Genomic DNA, 17,784 nt, shown 5'->3' with positions numbered 1-17,784 from the left:
CCATGTCACCCTCTGTCTTTCATGTGGTACTTTCTGATGACACAGACCCATGATGCCTAAAGGAGCAAGCTGAGGAGGAGGAGAAATCATCTGTTCTTTTATAACCATGTGCCTGGATGGATGGATGGATGGATATATATATATATATACATACATACATACACACACACACACATATATATATATATATATATATATATATATGAATGTGTGTATGTACACAAACACACACAAGTATTTTTGAAGTACATCTGAACTTAAGAATAAAACAAAACTTTAGTAGCTAACAAAACACACACACACATATAACAAAATTAATCTTTTGCTAAGTAGAAATTATTAAAATGAAAATTAATTTTACCTCGCTTTTCTAGTTCTAACCATTCCAAAGTCAGAAAATTAATTCAATATCTGTTATGATTTCTTGCATTCTATAAAGCAATTTACTATAAGTGATAGGTTTATGTAATTATTACATAACCTAACACATATTTTGAAGTTGAGTATTATTAGTAAGATTAAGTTCCACCTAAATTTACTGGCATCAGACCACCAAAGTGAATAGGAAAAACATTATGTCTAACAAAAACATATTTCAAAGTTGCTAAAATTCCATATACTTTAGTGAGACTCCATGTTTTAAGGGTTAGGCAAAGTGTTAATTAAATAAACATGTAGCACTCAGTTGAAGAATAAAGTAACGAAGCTTCATAGCTGATTACTAACTACTTATTATGCTTCCACACTTAATTAAGCACACTCAGTCCACTCCAATATTCCTATAATTACTCTGGAAGGATCAAAGCTGCGAGTGTGTTAGAGTGTGTTACATAGAAATTCTCGATTCACATAGGAATCAGCTTTGAAATCTATGCCAATGACTCACTGTAACAACATGTCAAATACATAGTTGTTGCTAGTCAAATTAATAACACGGAGCAATAAAATTTACATTGTTCTTTATCAAAGAACTATAGCTTAGAAAACAAAAATGAAAAACTATAAAAAAATATTATAGCAACACCCACCCTGTGTTTTCACATGACAAGCAATAAAACTACCAGTTAATAAATATATATATATATTTCTCTTAGTACAGGGTGTAACAGTTAAGACCATGCTGGATCTATAATTTCAGTTCTACTACTCGTCCAGACACTTATCTTTTTAGCAAGCATTAGACAACAATTTGGTAAATCTGCTGTCAGAGTGCCATTCCCAGAACAAATTCAACAACAAGTAAACTGCTTAAAGACACCATTTTAAAATCAACCTATGTGTATCCACAGCATGTTATGGAAATCAAAAATAATATCCTAAGCCAAACTGGAGCAGAACAATGACAACAGCTCGTGTTTAACGAAGGTATATGATTACATATCTTCTTCACACTACCACAATCATACCATTAAGCATTCAGATCCGTTCGGTTTTACGTCGTTATTTTCATGCTTGCATGAGTAAGACGCTTCGTAGTAAACAGTAAATCTTGTTCACCCACTGTAACCAACAAGCAATTCAAGTTCCCTATTATCCATTCACATGAGAAATTAAATATCTCCTTTTTGTTTTCTCTTTGATTCTATTACCCCACAGTAAAACTTTATGACATGTATCTATTCTCACAATTAAACCGAACACGTTTGTTTATTATAATAATTAATGAAAAAGAGATTATAATGATAATTAATAATAATAAAGTGAACATTAACATTTCATAAGTGAAAACAATTATGAGTAAAACAAGTTAATATTTAAGCTATTTTAGTTTATGCTCACAGTAATTTAGTTGACAAAATATTTATCTAGTAATGTCATTATCTGCTATATTCCGCGAAAATACAATTCACTCGAGAGGTTAATTTGTCTCCAGCTAGTACAGGATGTATGTATGTATATATTATTTATATATATTATACACACACACACACACACACCGACATTAGATAAACACGCCTAGTGTGTAAGTTGCACTTCTGAAAGCCTCCGTCTTTTCTGTTTAGTTTTTACCTCAACAGACAGACATCCTATGTATATCTTAGTGGTTGCGAAAACATGAAACCACTATATTCTAGACTCCAGTACTTTATACACTAAATAACCCTGAATAATCTAACAATTCCACCCACCTACTTGCTCTCATAGACAGCTAATTAAAACAGTTGCAAGAAAAAATATGGCAGTTGGAGGGAAAAACTTTTTTTTTTTTTTTGCTTGCTTTATCAGAAAGCAAATTATTTACTCGTATACATATATATGTATAAAACCGAAGTGATAGCAAATGAATACCGACAAATGTTTACCGGTCGGCTAAAAACAAAAACAACAAAACAATCTAAGTGGATTATCTAGGTTAAATTGGTCCGAGTAGATAAAAATAAAGACTATTTCAGATTAATCTATTATTTGTGTTGGCAACTGACTGACTTAGCATTAAATAAAAGACAACATCGTTCAGCTGTTCCAATGTGTGAAGGTTCAAGGCATTTTCCCCTTCCCCAACAACCGACACTTTGGAATAAAAAAAGCCGTTAAAAATTTAATCCTCTAAATATTATATTACGGTGATCATCATTTGATAAAAGGTCCAATGGTTGATTTTTCAGTTTTGTTTCGATTTTTTGAAAAACAGATCCTACCCAAGAAAGTAGGGAATCGCACGCAAAGTATTCTACTATCTCTAAGTCACGCACGTCTCCTGAAATTTGCCCTTTTAATAAATAAATAATTTAAATAGTGAACAAATAAGAACATGGAACTTTATGGGTTAAATTATTTGGGGTACACTTCTTTATAAAAAGCATGAAACTTATCACCTATGCATGTTATCCCATTTAAAAATTACAAAATTCCTATGAAGGAAAGACTTTCTAATTTGCAATTGTCGACTATAAAACTTCAAACAAACAAAACAATCTAATTTATGGCTAATAGAATCAAGGCTTTAAAAGAATGAAGAAGCATAAATGTAAATAAAAGATTGTATAAACACCGAGACATTTGAAAGAAAAGGTTAAAATTAAAATTAGAAATAGTTCCATATTTCCCCTCAAAGCTATATATCTATATGTATTGTGTGTGTGTAGTTATTTAATAGGGTTATTTTCGTTATTCTAAATACGTAAATTTGTATAATCTAAAAAGTAAAACAAAAAGGTTAGACAAGTACGTGTGAAGTCAACGACGTGTTTTCCTTGTTTATTGATGTTTAAAAACAATTAGCATCGCATAAACACACGTGTTTAAATTTCAGATCAATTTTGTTTTCTTTCTTCCCACGAGAAACTGCATAATGTTTTTCTCACATCTGTAAAAGGTTAAAAATTCCTGGCTGGCAATGCTACAAAATAAAAACTGGATCTAAAAACAAGTTACTTTTAGAAATTATATAAACTTACAACACTGTTACCCTTCCCGACCCGTTCACACTTAACTTCAACTTTCTAACTTTTTTTTTCTTCTAAATGCTAAAAAGTTTATTCTTTATTTGAGTATTGAAATGCCGAAATCAGATGTTAAATATTTTCGTTGAATGAAACAACCTTTAAGTAATGCTACTTTATTCTTTAACAACATTAAATTTTTGTAGTAAATTGCCAGTAAAAAAAAAAAGAGAAAGACAGAAACCAAGTCGCCATATGACCTCAACTTGACCTCTCAGCTATCCCCTTTCCCTATTTCGTCTTTTCTTTTTTTCTTGTAAAACTACCTTCATTCTTTTGTAATCTATTTCTTGTTCAAATAGAAACGAGAAGCTTTGTAAAGTGCCGCCACTGAGATCCACAAACGTGTGTGTGTGTATTATGCATTTAATATATATAATGTATGCCTACATATATGTATATTATATATGTACTATGTATATATATATATTTGTATATATACATATATGCATGTGTGTGTATAGATAACGCGGGAATACAAACAGGCCCCTGGATTTCAGAAGGACAAATAGTTTCTAGCAACAGTGACACACTCCACATATCCCTTACAAAGAATGTAAAACAAATGTTTTGTCTAATAAATGAGTTATCGGAACAGGAAAACATCTGAAGACAAAAGGAAGAAAGGCTCACGTTTCCACGTTTTTTAAAATTTTCTTCCTCACTTAACATACGGTTGGAAAGAATTACTATCATTATCATTATTATTATTTATCTAAATAATAACAAAACCGGTTTTTTAAAAATGCAACCATCATAAAGATACTTATTGTGACACATAACTGGAGAAATTTTAAAGCTCTTTATAAAATTGTTATAAAAAGAAAAAAGCGATTAATTTGTATGAGATTAGTACGTGAAAAACAATAAATGACAGGAAGGAGACAGAGATAAGGAGTAGAAAAATAGAAAGGACCATCTGCGAACACTTATTACTTTAGGTCTGGGAAGCCTCTTTAAATCTATAAAACTAATAAGGATGCTGACTAACTGAGCTATACATTCTATACAAATAATAGGAAAACTACAAATATCTCTATCAACAGTAATAATCTAATAAAAGTAACGAATAATAATAATCGGTCATTTCATAGTAATCTTCGGATTTTCATTGTTGCCGGGAATGAAATAAATGGCGTCGAGAGCCATTAGGAGAAAGCGTGTTGTGGGAGACATTTACGGTTACACTCAGGGATTTCCCTCCAACTAATTCTGTTGTGACGGTGATAATAAATAAATATATACATCTTTGGTGTATTTACAAAAAGAAAACTATAAAGAGAAAATTTAAATGGTTATATGAAGTCCCAGAAAGATCAAACTTGGTGAGTTTGTAAGGATATTATAAATAACAATATAGTGAATGATGGGGCTCTGAGTATGTTTTGTTCATCGCAGACATAGTAGTAGAGCATAAACAATAGAACAGCCAGCCGCTCACTCAAGTCAGCTTGATGGAAAATACTACTGAATCCCAGAAAATCAGACACAATAAACTAACTAGACGTTCATCAAAAATACAATTATATTTACACACACCATATTTATTTATAAACATATGATTTTCCACGTTCGTTATAAAACAAGCCTTTTCTTCCACATCCGCAAACCGACACAAAGATGATTTCTAGAGCAACCGCAACGACCAAAAGGGATTTTCTTTCAGTAACCAGAACGGATCGTAAAACTTTATCTACACAAACAGGAAAACGAGGGAGGAAGGTGGACCGACAAACTTCCAAATAATCTCAGCAATTGACTTAGAATCAGATGAAATTAATCGACAAAACAAGTCGGCATTAACTCTCATCTAAAAACTTAGCCCCACCACACCGGCTTCTCGTTCAATCGGATCGGATTAATCGTCCCTAATCCAGCTATGTAAATATTTTCACAATTATTTATGGCAAGCTGCTGAAAATGATAATACTTAATAACTAATTAAAACACTTCAGTAGTGCTTCTGTGTGTGTGATTTCCTAGAATTAAAACTCATCTGATCAGGAATTAATTTTCAGTTTACAGTGAAATTCGGTTATATTTTACACATATATATATATATATATATATATATATATATATATGCACACGTGTATGTGTGTGTGTGTGTATGTTTATGCAAGTACACTTGCATGAGTACATTGTTTAATTCAATGTTTTAACCTCTCACAAACACTAACCACATCTATCACTTCTTGAAGACATTCTCAGGGTTCGGTGAACTTCTTCCGCCAGGTCAAAAATAAGGAAGTCTCTATCACACACACACGAAAATGTCGGTCAAAATTTCAAATGAACACAAGCGCAAGATATAACAATAATTCGAAATGATTTGTACAATGAACCAATGAATAATGATAAAGACTGATAAAGAAAACTCGAAATACTCTACTCAACAAGATCTTGACATTTTTGTTAAGATAACTATCACAAGATTAGGATTAATTCAGACTAACTTTTGTATTTAACAGAAGGTGTTACGTTTTTATGAAACTGATTTTCGCAGGCATGGCTGTGTGGTTAAGAAGTTCAGTTCACAACCAAATGGTTTCGCTTTCGATCACACCGAACGGTACTTGTTAGTGGCATTTGGGAGTCGGAAAATGCCAAAGTCAGTAGTGCGCGCAGACACGGCTGTGTGATAAAAAGCTTGCTTTCCAGCCACATGGTTTCAGGTTTAGTCCCATAACGTGGCTCCTTGGACAAGTGTCTTCTGCTATAGCACTGGTCAATCGAAGTCTTATGAGTGGATATGGTAGGCACAAAACCGAAAGAAGCCCGTTGCATATATGTGTGTGTGTGTGTGTGCCCCGCCACTGCTTGACAACTTGTTTTGGTTTGTCTTTATAACTTAGCAGTTCGGCCATGAACCAATAGAGTAAGTCCCAGACTTGAAAATAAATATGGGAGTCCATTTGTTTGACTGAAACTCGTCAAGATGGTACCCCAGCATGATCGCAGTGCAATAATTGAAAAACAGACGGACAGATAGGTGGACATCTGTGTTTTGTTCACTCAGTCCAGAACAGCAAATATTTGTCATTCTACATTATAAATTAATTTCAAATTCAAACATTGTTGAGAAACTATTTGTAGCCTGAGAGATGGTTCTCATGACTTGCAGCAGGCATTCAACTTTATTTACGATTGTACCGCACTAATATAACATTAACATTTAACGTCTATTGTCCATGCTGGCGTGGGTTGAACGGTTTGACCAGGGCTGGTAAGCCGAGGGGTAGCACTAGACCCTAGTCTGATTTGGCATGGTTTCTACGTCTGGATGCCCGTCCTAAGGCCAATCGCTCTGAAAGTGTAATGGGTACTTTTGCATGCTACCAGCACAGGTGTTAGTTGCATGACACCAGCATCTGCCATGACTATATATATATATATATATATATATATATATATATATTAATTGTGATGATGATGATGATTGATTATATCTGAAATCAGGACTGATATGACTCCATCTCACTTGTTATAGGAAGGGAGCCTGTCTCCCTTGTCAGCAGTCAGAAAAGTATATATATATATATATATATATATAAAAAAACAACAACTTTACCCTAGATATTCTTTATCTAGTCACAAGTTAATCAAAAGGAAACATAATATATACTTATGGCTAAAGTTGTTTTAAACAGCTTATGCAATATTGCCAAGAGTACATAGAATGCCAACAAACCTAATATTCGAAACTTAATACACACATCACAAAAACACGTGTAAACTGAAACAATGAAAAAAATCAAAGGAAGATGGACAATGTATGTACACCAGCCAAACATATCAATACTTGAAAGCAAAATCAATTCTGCAGTAGACAGGAAGGTAAACTACATATTGGAAATAGTCTGAAAGACTTTAAAACAGCAACCAGACCAAATGCTGATATTTCCCACCCAGTGTATCAATGTTAATAATAATAAGAAGAAATGCGCCCTTTTAAAGCCTAGCCAGGCTCATGGGCCCGGTTTCTATGGCGTATGTGTTCCCCAGCTGGACGGGACGCCAGTCCATTGCAGCTGAGTGGACTGGAGCAACGTGAAATGAAATGTTTTGCTTAAGAATACGTGTCGCCCGATCCAGGAATCGAAACCACAATCTTACGATCATGGTGCTGACACCCTAACCACTAAGCCATGCACCTCCACTATCAATGTTAATACAAGCCCCTAACCTATTAGGTGTTCCCTTAAAATGGCAAAAACCTGTAACCTCCATAGGAAAGCAAATTTATTGTCCCTCTTCCCCCAAGGTAGTTTGCATTTATAGAATTCATCAACCATGGTGTTGAGCAAATTGAAAATGTTTACAACAATCACTTAAACATGGTAATTCTTTCGTCCTGCTCCAAACATCAATAGTTACCCTCCCTTAGAAACAAAAACACTTCCCTGATGGAAAAATGGAGACTGATAAATGGTGTGACTGAATCAGCAGTTTGGTAGAAGGGACGGATAGAATAAATAAGTACCATCTTTAAAAATAAGTACTGGGGTGCACTTGTTTGACTAAACCCATCCAGATGGTACCTCAGCAAAGCAGCAACTCAAAGACTGAGTAACTGGTTAAATAAAAAGGTTTTGATGGACAAATTCTCTCTAAGTTTTTACACACAGCAAACCGAGAACGACAATGAAGTTCTTAAAGATAGCCTTTGAGTACTAAGAAAGGTGTGCAGTGACAATACCTAATTTTACTTTGACACACGCACACACCATTTAGCCTCCATGTTCAATGCTGAAATGGGTTGTATACTGAATTTCACCCTTAGCTGGGCTGTTCACTCCAACTAAGAGGGAAACTCAAGAGTAGACTGTCAATTTTGATAAATAAATATATCTACTTCTCACGGCCTATTGAGTTCACCAGATGTTTTCACTTTATATATATATAATAACCTATATACCAACACAATGAAAGGTAATTTTTGCTGGCTCATAGTACAACTTGAAAGAGATCGGAACAGAGAAAACTGAAAATGTTAGCATATTACAGAAACTTATCATTCCTTCATAAAGTTTTCGGGAAAGCCAACTCATGGTTCGAACGCAGAACCAACACTGTGGTATCTTGGGGATACTATGAATGACCTCTCATCTAACAGCACATATGATTTCCAACTACACTCTACCTACTTAACTTCTGAAATTAGGACAGACTGAAGCATTAAGAAAGACTCGTGCTTCTTGAGTTGATTAAGTGTATATAGAAGAGCACTTGGCCACTAAACTCCCAAGTACACCACAAGAAAAACTCAACTTCTTCACAGAAGCCAAATTATATATATATATAGATAGATAGATATATCATATATATATATATACACACACGCACACAGACACACACTTACCATGACGTAATGTCGTTGCATTTCTGTTTTTTCCTGTGCAAGTTTTTCACATTCCATCTTGAGACTACAAAATAAAGATAACACCATTTCAGCTTTCGGGATCAATTAAGATAAGACAATTTCATAAAATACCACACACACATACACCGACAACAAATATTTAAAATAGGAGGCAAAACAGAGAAAAAAGAAAATTAAGACAAATTGAAGAGAATAGCATTTTTATTAATATTTATATCCATAAAACTATCAACACATACACGCACACCTATTACTCTGGCTAGTTATATCCACGCATTACTGTATCTATCCATATATACACAATTATTTATCTACTTACAACTATCTGTATATACACATCCATATAAATAGGAAGTGAATTACTGTTTTATAGTACATAGGATATTTCGAAGGGAAGAGAGACATGGTGACGAAAAAGAAGCGCTAAGCTTAACAATTGGCATATAATATATATATATATATATATATATATATATATATTATATATATAATATATATAGAGAGAGAGAGAGAGAGAGAGAGAGAGATGTATAGAGTAATGAGGGAATGTACTGTTGGTTCAGTATAATGGATCAATAAAAACCGAACATCCAGTTCCCATTACATGTTCCCCCCTCATAATGTAGTTGAGCAGGTATGGAACACTTCACACACACATACACACGGGAAGTACGTATATAACAGCACACATGTTTACATTGTGTGTATGTGCATTCATCGATCGACGTGTAAATATACAGAGCAAACATCTATTGTAATAACGAATAACATTTTCCGTCTCATATATATATATATATATATATATATATATATATATATATATATATATATATATATATATATATATGAGAGCAAGACTCGGAATAAATTGCCTTTCCACTATTTATCCTGAACACACAAACACACCTATATATGTAAACATTCTCTCTCTATCTCTCTCTCATATACACACACACACACGGTGGTTAGTTGGCGGAATCAATAGAGCACCGGACAAAATGCCTGCGGTATTTGCTCAGGTTCTTTAATATTCTGAGCTCAAATCCCGCCGAGGACAGCTTTGTGTTTCATCCTTCCGCATTCAACAAAAATCTAGTACTAGTCAGGTGGTGGAGTGCAACTCCCCTCCAGCTGTTACGTCTCAGACGTTCCATTGAGTCAAGGCTGAGAGAATCGAGATGGTGCTAATTGTTCATTCGCGACTACACGGTCCCTAAAATACATTTTAGCAAAAAGATATGCTGTATAATACCAGGTCATAACTCGAACCACGAATGGTGGTCGTATTACCACACACACACACACTGGCGTAGATCGCAATGTTGGACTACAAGTAATACAACCTTACGCCTCGAACATATTGGGCAATTGTCTGTGGGGTCATTCTATGTATGCTGTGACTTGCTGTTAATTTGCTTTGTCCGGGGGTAAAGCAATTCTATCAAGGCGGTGCTGCTCCCTGTTACGAATATACTAAAAAATAGTGTCAACAATCACAAAATTCATCCAAACCACATGCTTCTGGGTCCAATCCCAGTGTGACACCTTGGGTAAGTGTCTTCTACGAAAACCGGACCGGCCAAATCATTGTAAGTGGATTTTGTGAAACTGAAAGAAACCCGTCGTATATATATGCACACACACACACATACATATATGTGTGTGTGTGTGTGTGTGTGTAATGTCCAATTTGCTGTTAATAATTAAATTATTAATTTCCCAATCTCCATTTTCTTCTTTTAATTGAATAAACATACACACACACACACGTGTGTGTATGTGTTTGTTCTCCATCATCGCTTAACAACCGGTGTTGACCTGTTTACGTAACCGAAACGTAGCGGTTCGACAAACAAACGTGACCGATAGAAATAAATACCAAGCTTCAGAAAATGTCATGTGCCGAGGTCGATTCGTTCGACTAAAACTCTTCAGGGCGGTGTCACAGCATGGTCGCAGTCCAATGACTGAAGCCGGTATGAAAGACAAGTCACTGTTACATTACAGGAATTGTGCTTTTATATTTTTTTCTGTGATTCAGCAAGGAAAGCAATTATTTGAACAAATAGTGTCGACCCCCACTAGTTAAGTACGGCGGCTGGCAGCGTGTAATAAACACAAGTCTATAGACATGTGTTCCTACGTGCCTGTGAGTTAAGAACCGTTCATTTAAAATTGACCTACTTAAAGCAGTTAATTAAGTGTTAATTGGAGATATTTTACTCCAGTAATCAACGATGTTATTCAACTATGAAGCAATAAGTCATAAAAATATAACATCGGAGTTTATATATGTATAACCATTTATTTAAAAGGCGAAATGGAACGACCATAACCTGAGCAAGAGACAGGAAGGGAAATGATTTATTTAAAATTGTTTAATGAGAACCTATGTTTATATATTGTAAAGATACGAGAGCGAGAGACGGGAAGAGCGGTGGAAAAGAGTAAATAAAAATCGTTGAATATATTGGAAGTCATGGAGACACGAAGCGAGTGATCGCATGTATGAATGTGTGCAGATAGATATACGTATATAGATAGAAAGAGAGAGAGAGAGAGAGGGAGGGAAAGATAAAGAGGGTAGTAGAGAGTATATAAATAGTGAGGGAGAGTGAGGAGGGACGGAGGGATGAAAAGAAAGGATGCGATGGAATAGCGGTTTATTGAAAGGCGTTAATTTGAGAAATTAGAAGAACGCTACTTCAGAATAAGAGATCAATAAAACGAACGAGTGAGTGTATCGCTCTTGTTCCAATCCAACTCCCCTCATTCTCCCTCTCTCACGCATTATAAAACACACACACACACAAGTCCTTGTTCTTTCTTGTGTTTCCTCCTTCGCCATCACCACCATCGCTTCATGCTCGCTGCAGACACTTTCTCTTCCTTTAGTACATCGTTAACAATAATTCTGTAGAACGGCAGCACAAGTAAATGGTGGCAGCAGCGGTGAAGTGGTGGTGGTGATGGTGGTGACGGGGAATAAAGCGAGCGAGGGTGGGAGGGAGGGAAGGATGGAGAAGGAAGAAGAAGCATTACAAGTGAGGAGGAGGAGGGATGAGAGGGCGCACGAGAACCAAACGGACAAGCAAGCACATTAATAGAGTATGAGAGATAGGGGAAGGTGAAAGCCAATAGAACACACACACACACATTACTGATGCATTTTATGGATGAATACATACATACATACACATATATATATATATATATATATATATAATATATATATATATATATGAGGGGATAAACTTACACACGATAGAGCTTAATGAATACTTACACATGTGAGTGAATGAGGGGAATAAGCTAACACAAATGATAGACCTACACACACACACACACACACATATATATAAATCTTTTGCTATGTACATATATGTGTGTACATATTATAATATATATATATATATATATATACATAAATATCTATTCAATGGCAAAAATGCAATATATCAGTGGAGTAGTAATGTTAATAAACAAACATACATTTAAGCGGTAACTAAAATACACACACACACACACACACAGCAAATAGAAGATAACATTACGTTTCCATCAAGCTCTCTCTCTCTCTTACACATACACACACACACACACGATAGAGAAATTAAAAGCGCCACAAAAACCCCTCTCATTCTTCTTTTTTTCTTTTTTCTCCATCACTTCTGCTGGTTTTTGAACAACTACAAAATCAACTACTTGGCCGCCGTCGCCGCCGCCAATCCAAGGTAGATTAATTTGTCAGGCGAAATGAGATAGTCTAAATATAGCTGCGTATAAATATACACGGCACATTTCACAAGTGGTATAGTCTAATCACATATAATAATAATAATAATAATAATATAATAATGGCAACAACAACAGCAAAAACGGTCTATCGAGAAAGATGGTTGGGTGAAGAGAGATTGATTTCTCTCAAATGGATAACGGAAAGATGTAGACAGACGAATGAATGGTGAATCATGAAATGGTTTATTTATATCACGTACACACATAAATATATATACGCACATACACTCATATATATATGTATATGTAATATACACACACACACACAGACTACGTATATTATATACACAAACGAAATCAATAAAGAAATAGCGATTTTAAGACGAGAAGTAGAATAAAAATATACTGAATGTGTAAGTATGTATGTATGTATATATATATATATATATATTATATATATATATATATATATTATATATATATATATAATAGATACACACACACACACACACAAAGGAAGGTTAAAGAGTGTAGTGTGTAGATGTGATCAATCGGACACACACTTAACATGTAGTCACTTGGTCAACAACGGTGAACAGTGTGTAATGTTTAACTATAATAGTTCAGTAATAAAAATAATAATAATAATGTGGAGAACGGGGTGAGGGGGAAAAAAAGAGGAAATGACAGAAGTGAACAGAACAAAATGAAATAAAATAAAAAAAAAAGATTTCATAAATAAAACGAAAAACAAAATAGGTTAAGACAACAATAGCATTATAATTACAAATGGGTGAAAACTTAATTTATTAGCACTATCATTACTATCATCAAATTTACCCATCCATTTCACTTCCCGTCCTCGTAAGCCAATCGTAATTAATAGCACACATTAAAACAGTGGACAACAACAACAACTAAAACCACAACAATATTTACTAACAATAACGACAGCTTCACCAGCAGCAGCAGTGTTGGCGGCGGGGACGGCGAAGAGTAATCAAATAATTGATAGCTATAGTATTATCATCAAAGTCGACAGGAAGCGTTCACCCTTCCACCCATGTTACAGCCATAAACTAGTATTAATTTGTCATGCTCTATTTGCTAGTTACTAGTAAGTAAGCGGTTCAGAAACTAATACACAATGTAATAAATGCCTGACTGACTCTCGAACACCCTCCAGCTATATATATATATATATATATATTATATATATATATATATATATATATATATATATACATACATATATATATTAACTCATTCAATATCAGTTTTCTTTGTTTTAGTTTTTGTAGCTCTCTATCCACTTCAAGGTCTGTTAAACACAAACACCTTCAAATCCAACATCGGCCAGAATTTACTCACACAAACATCTACTTATTTCCTATCTATCTATCAATCTATCTCACCTTGCTATGTTCTGGTCTAAGCTACTTAAAAGACAAAATTTTAGTCGCCTATCAAACATTTTATTTCCTATTCTACTCGAGCACTTTTAGGGTTGGCTGCCACACACGAAAACACAGTTCCTTGTTCTCTTAGACAAACAAAAACTCGTTTTATAGCGGGCACGAAAATTCCCAGACAGTCCTCCAGGGAAAGCCTAGCTCCAAGGATATATTTGCGCTTTTGAGTGTGAAATTACACACACACAAAAGAATTAAATACGTACTTTGAAGGACTGAGTCGTACACACACGCATGTATTCATATATATATATATACACAATATATATTTATTGCATTATGTACTTAAACACACACAATATATATATATACTTAGACGACATGCATATATGCAAAAAAAAAACCCACTCACTTGTGATACTGTGCTTGTAAAAAACTGAACTCCTCTTTGATTCTGTCACATGATTCAGCAACTGTGAACTTGAACGGCTGCCCAGGTTGATGTGGATTCTAAAAAGATAGGAAAATATTTACACACAACACACTAAATACACTTGCACACACACACTTAAAGTTAAACAATAAAAAAAGGGGGGTGATGATGGGTAGGTGAAAGAAACAATAGAATATGCAGAGATTAATTAGTCAATGGAATGGCTAAGTGTAATCAACTATTTATTCGTCCTATGTGTATTTACAATTAACTTAGTCACCACACACACATTATCCGCTGTTAAGATTATTTAAAACTTCGTATAAAGTGGGAAGAGAGAAATGGGGAAACTGTTCGAATATTATTTGTGGAGTTATAATAATAATTAATAACCCTCTTTCTAATGATAGACACAAGGCTGAAATGTTGGGGGCAGAGGACTAAGCCGGTTACATCGATCCCAGTGTTCAACTGGTACTTTATTTTATCGACCCCGAAAGGATTACAGGAAAAGTTGACCTCGGCGGAATTTCAACTAATAATAATAATAAGGCAAAAAGGCCAAGCAGTTTTTGAGGAAATGGAGTTGGTCGATAACATCGACTGTGTAGTGACTTGATTGGTACTTTATTTTAAAGACCCCGCGAGGAATAAACGGTAAAGTTGACCTCGATGGGATTCGATAATAAGTGATGATGATGATAGTGGTGTAGAAGAAACTTAATGATTAATTAAAATTTTTATTGTGTAATTACTACAAACAGAACTCCCCAACACAAAAGTTAAAAGACGTCGAAAACTACAGGAAGCTTTAAGAAAAAAATGTATGTATATCTTCGTCATATATCCATACACACACGCACGTGAACATGTGTAGACTTTAAGGATTATATGAGAGAAAGAAGGAGCGTGCGAGGACCTACTTTTCTGAATAATCTCCCAAGTTTCAGCATGTGGTCATCAACTTATTTTAAAAGATAGAGGGAAGCGAACGAGAAAGGGAGAGAGAGAGAGACAAGAGAAGAAGCATGTGGACTGAAAATGGATTTCCTGAAATGGGGCACGAGGCCTTCACCATAGCTCCATACATTGAGGGACACACACACACACACACAATGTAGTGCTCATTCACAGAGACGAACGGAAAATAAAGGGCACAACTTAACAGACAGTACAAATAGTTAGATCAATGTGTGCGTGTATATATATTAGTACGCACACACATTTGTGATCGTTGTAAGGAGATTAGTAAATAGGAAACTTGGATTATATACACTTCTCTTCAGTTTTCTGTTTATATATATATATATATATATATGATTCACATGGAGTTCTAAACACTCGTTATGTCATGCAATTTAAATCGTACAATATATCTATCTATACCTATCCATATATCCGTAAATCATGGTTGTAGGTTTATGTATTTTAAAAAAAAAAGGGAGAAATTTTAGGAGAGGAAAGTTATTTTTACACAAACTTGAGAAATATATATATATATAAAAATTACCAGGGGGGAAACAAACTCGATAATATTATGTGAAATTAGGTTCTGAACAAACCAAAAACCCGGCAATTAAATTAATTAGTGTATTAAGTATAACAGTTAAAGTTGTATATACACTGGACTTTGTTATCAGTCTAATGTTTGTATACACACTCACACACACACACATTTAGATATATATGTGTATATTAAATGAAATAAAGGTTCACAATCACACGACATGGTAAAACAAATTAAGACACAATTACAAAAAAAATGAACACTTACAGGATGCCGGTTTGGATACATATTGGTAAATATTTAGTCAATATACCACATACAATCCGTTTTTGTGGGAATACGTAAATGATTATTTCAACAAAAATTTTTTTTTTATGTCGGCCCAGTTAAATTCCTTCTGGGTCGTCGTTCGAACGAGTCTCCTTCCTCTCCTCTCCCGCGGTTTCACAGCTCGTCCAAGGTACGCCAGCCCATCCTAACGAGCTTCTTGTTATCGAGAACTATATATATATATATATATATATATGTATGTATATATATATATATATGAGCTTTGAATAAATATATATCCTTTCCTTTTTAGAATTTCTTTATCCGGTTGAATTCTTTAATATATATGTATTATTTAAAGGTGTAACTTCTTTTTTTTAAAATATCCGGAACTTTCGAATTTAAGAAAAAAAAAGTAAAAAAGTAAAAAATATAATAAAAAAATAAATAAAAAGCACAGAGATCAGGACACGCACGAAATAAAAGGTAAACTCCAGAGGGCTTAAATATTAGATAAATATATACGATACATACATATATATTTATCTTATATATATAGCAGCGATTGCTGTATAAACGAACTGAAAAGTCTGTGTAAAATGCATTTCCGAAATTTATGGTGTGGATTGAAAAAAAAAAAAAAACGATTTATAAGGTTGTTGAAAAAACAAATAAAGAAAAAGGAAAGAAAAATATGAAAATAATTGATGTTGTAATCGTCGTTGGAAGGAAATATATTTATATATATACAAATATATGTAATTAATTACACTTCCTTTTTTTTTGAGACTATAAAGCTATTATATGATGTAAATACATAACCATATAAATTAATATATATATGTATGTATATGTGTGTAAGTAGGTAGATGTGTTTGTGTGTGTGTATATATATATATATTACATAATTTTTTTTGGTAAAAAATATATAATTTGTAAACTTTTTTTTTAGTGGTGGTGGTCTTCTTTCCTCTCAAATCTTTTGTTTTTTCCGAGTAAAATCCGATTTTCGCAGTGAAACGAGTGAGTGAGAGAGAAAAAAGTATCGCCAATTTCCACACTAGCGGAGTTGGTTAAACTGTAGCACGCAGTTAAGGTGCCACACACAGTATAATATTCAACACGCGGTATTAGTTCTGAGTAACAATATACTTCCCATATATGGGAAACAACTGATTGGCCCTATCAACAAACACTGCAATCGACTGAAGAGGGCACCCCTCCCCACGTGGCCTCATTAAGTATGCACAGGTACTTAACCTCTTGACCAGTCAGATCGCAGCCGCTCTCAGACAGTGTGCATACATTAGCGCTCCACGTGAAAGAATTGCCTGTCAATCATGGCTAACGGGCGAAATGACGAACCGACGGACGCGCCTACTCGTTACGACTGACGAAGGAAGGGAGGAAAGGCGGAAACGACGGAAATGGAAAGGCAATGTGAAGACTTGTGGGAAGGGAGTGAAAGTAGATAGATGCATAGATATTGTGAGAGGTAGGGAGACAAAGCAAGCAGAAACACGCCTCCTCCCATTCGCCACAGTAAAAGAAGAGAAGAGCCTAGTAATGATATTGTAAAGGAGGTGGAGAGAGGAAGA

The 17,784-nt window shown here is 34.4% G+C and overlaps 1 protein-coding gene across 3 annotated transcripts in view; it reads right to left on the bottom strand.

The window, feature by feature from the left end:
• LOC115213099 (transducin-like enhancer protein 4) overlaps positions 1 to 16,887 on the bottom strand; it is a 100,983-nt gene extending 84,096 nt beyond the window's left edge. The window contains exons 1-3 of one of the 3 annotated variants that reach the window (XM_029782024.2): positions 16,184 to 16,887; positions 14,389 to 14,486; positions 8,806 to 8,869 (exon numbers count right to left, since the gene is read on the bottom strand). In XM_029782024.2, the coding sequence (XP_029637884.1) occupies positions 8,806 to 8,869; positions 14,389 to 14,486; positions 16,184 to 16,204 (183 nt within the window). In that variant the 5' untranslated portion in view covers positions 16,205 to 16,887. The remainder of the gene's footprint in view (positions 1 to 8,805; positions 8,870 to 14,388; positions 14,487 to 16,183) is intronic. The other 2 variants (XM_029782023.2, XM_029782021.2) reach the window with 2 other exon arrangements.
• Positions 16,888 to 17,784: the final 897 nt, after the last annotated feature.

Source organism: Octopus sinensis, linkage group LG6, assembly GCF_006345805.1.
Source record: "Octopus sinensis linkage group LG6, ASM634580v1, whole genome shotgun sequence".
In the NCBI taxonomy this organism is placed as follows: Eukaryota; Metazoa; Mollusca; class Cephalopoda; order Octopoda; family Octopodidae; genus Octopus; species Octopus sinensis.
Note: the sequence above shows the minus strand (reverse complement) of the source record. Positions and strands in the feature narration are given on the sequence as shown.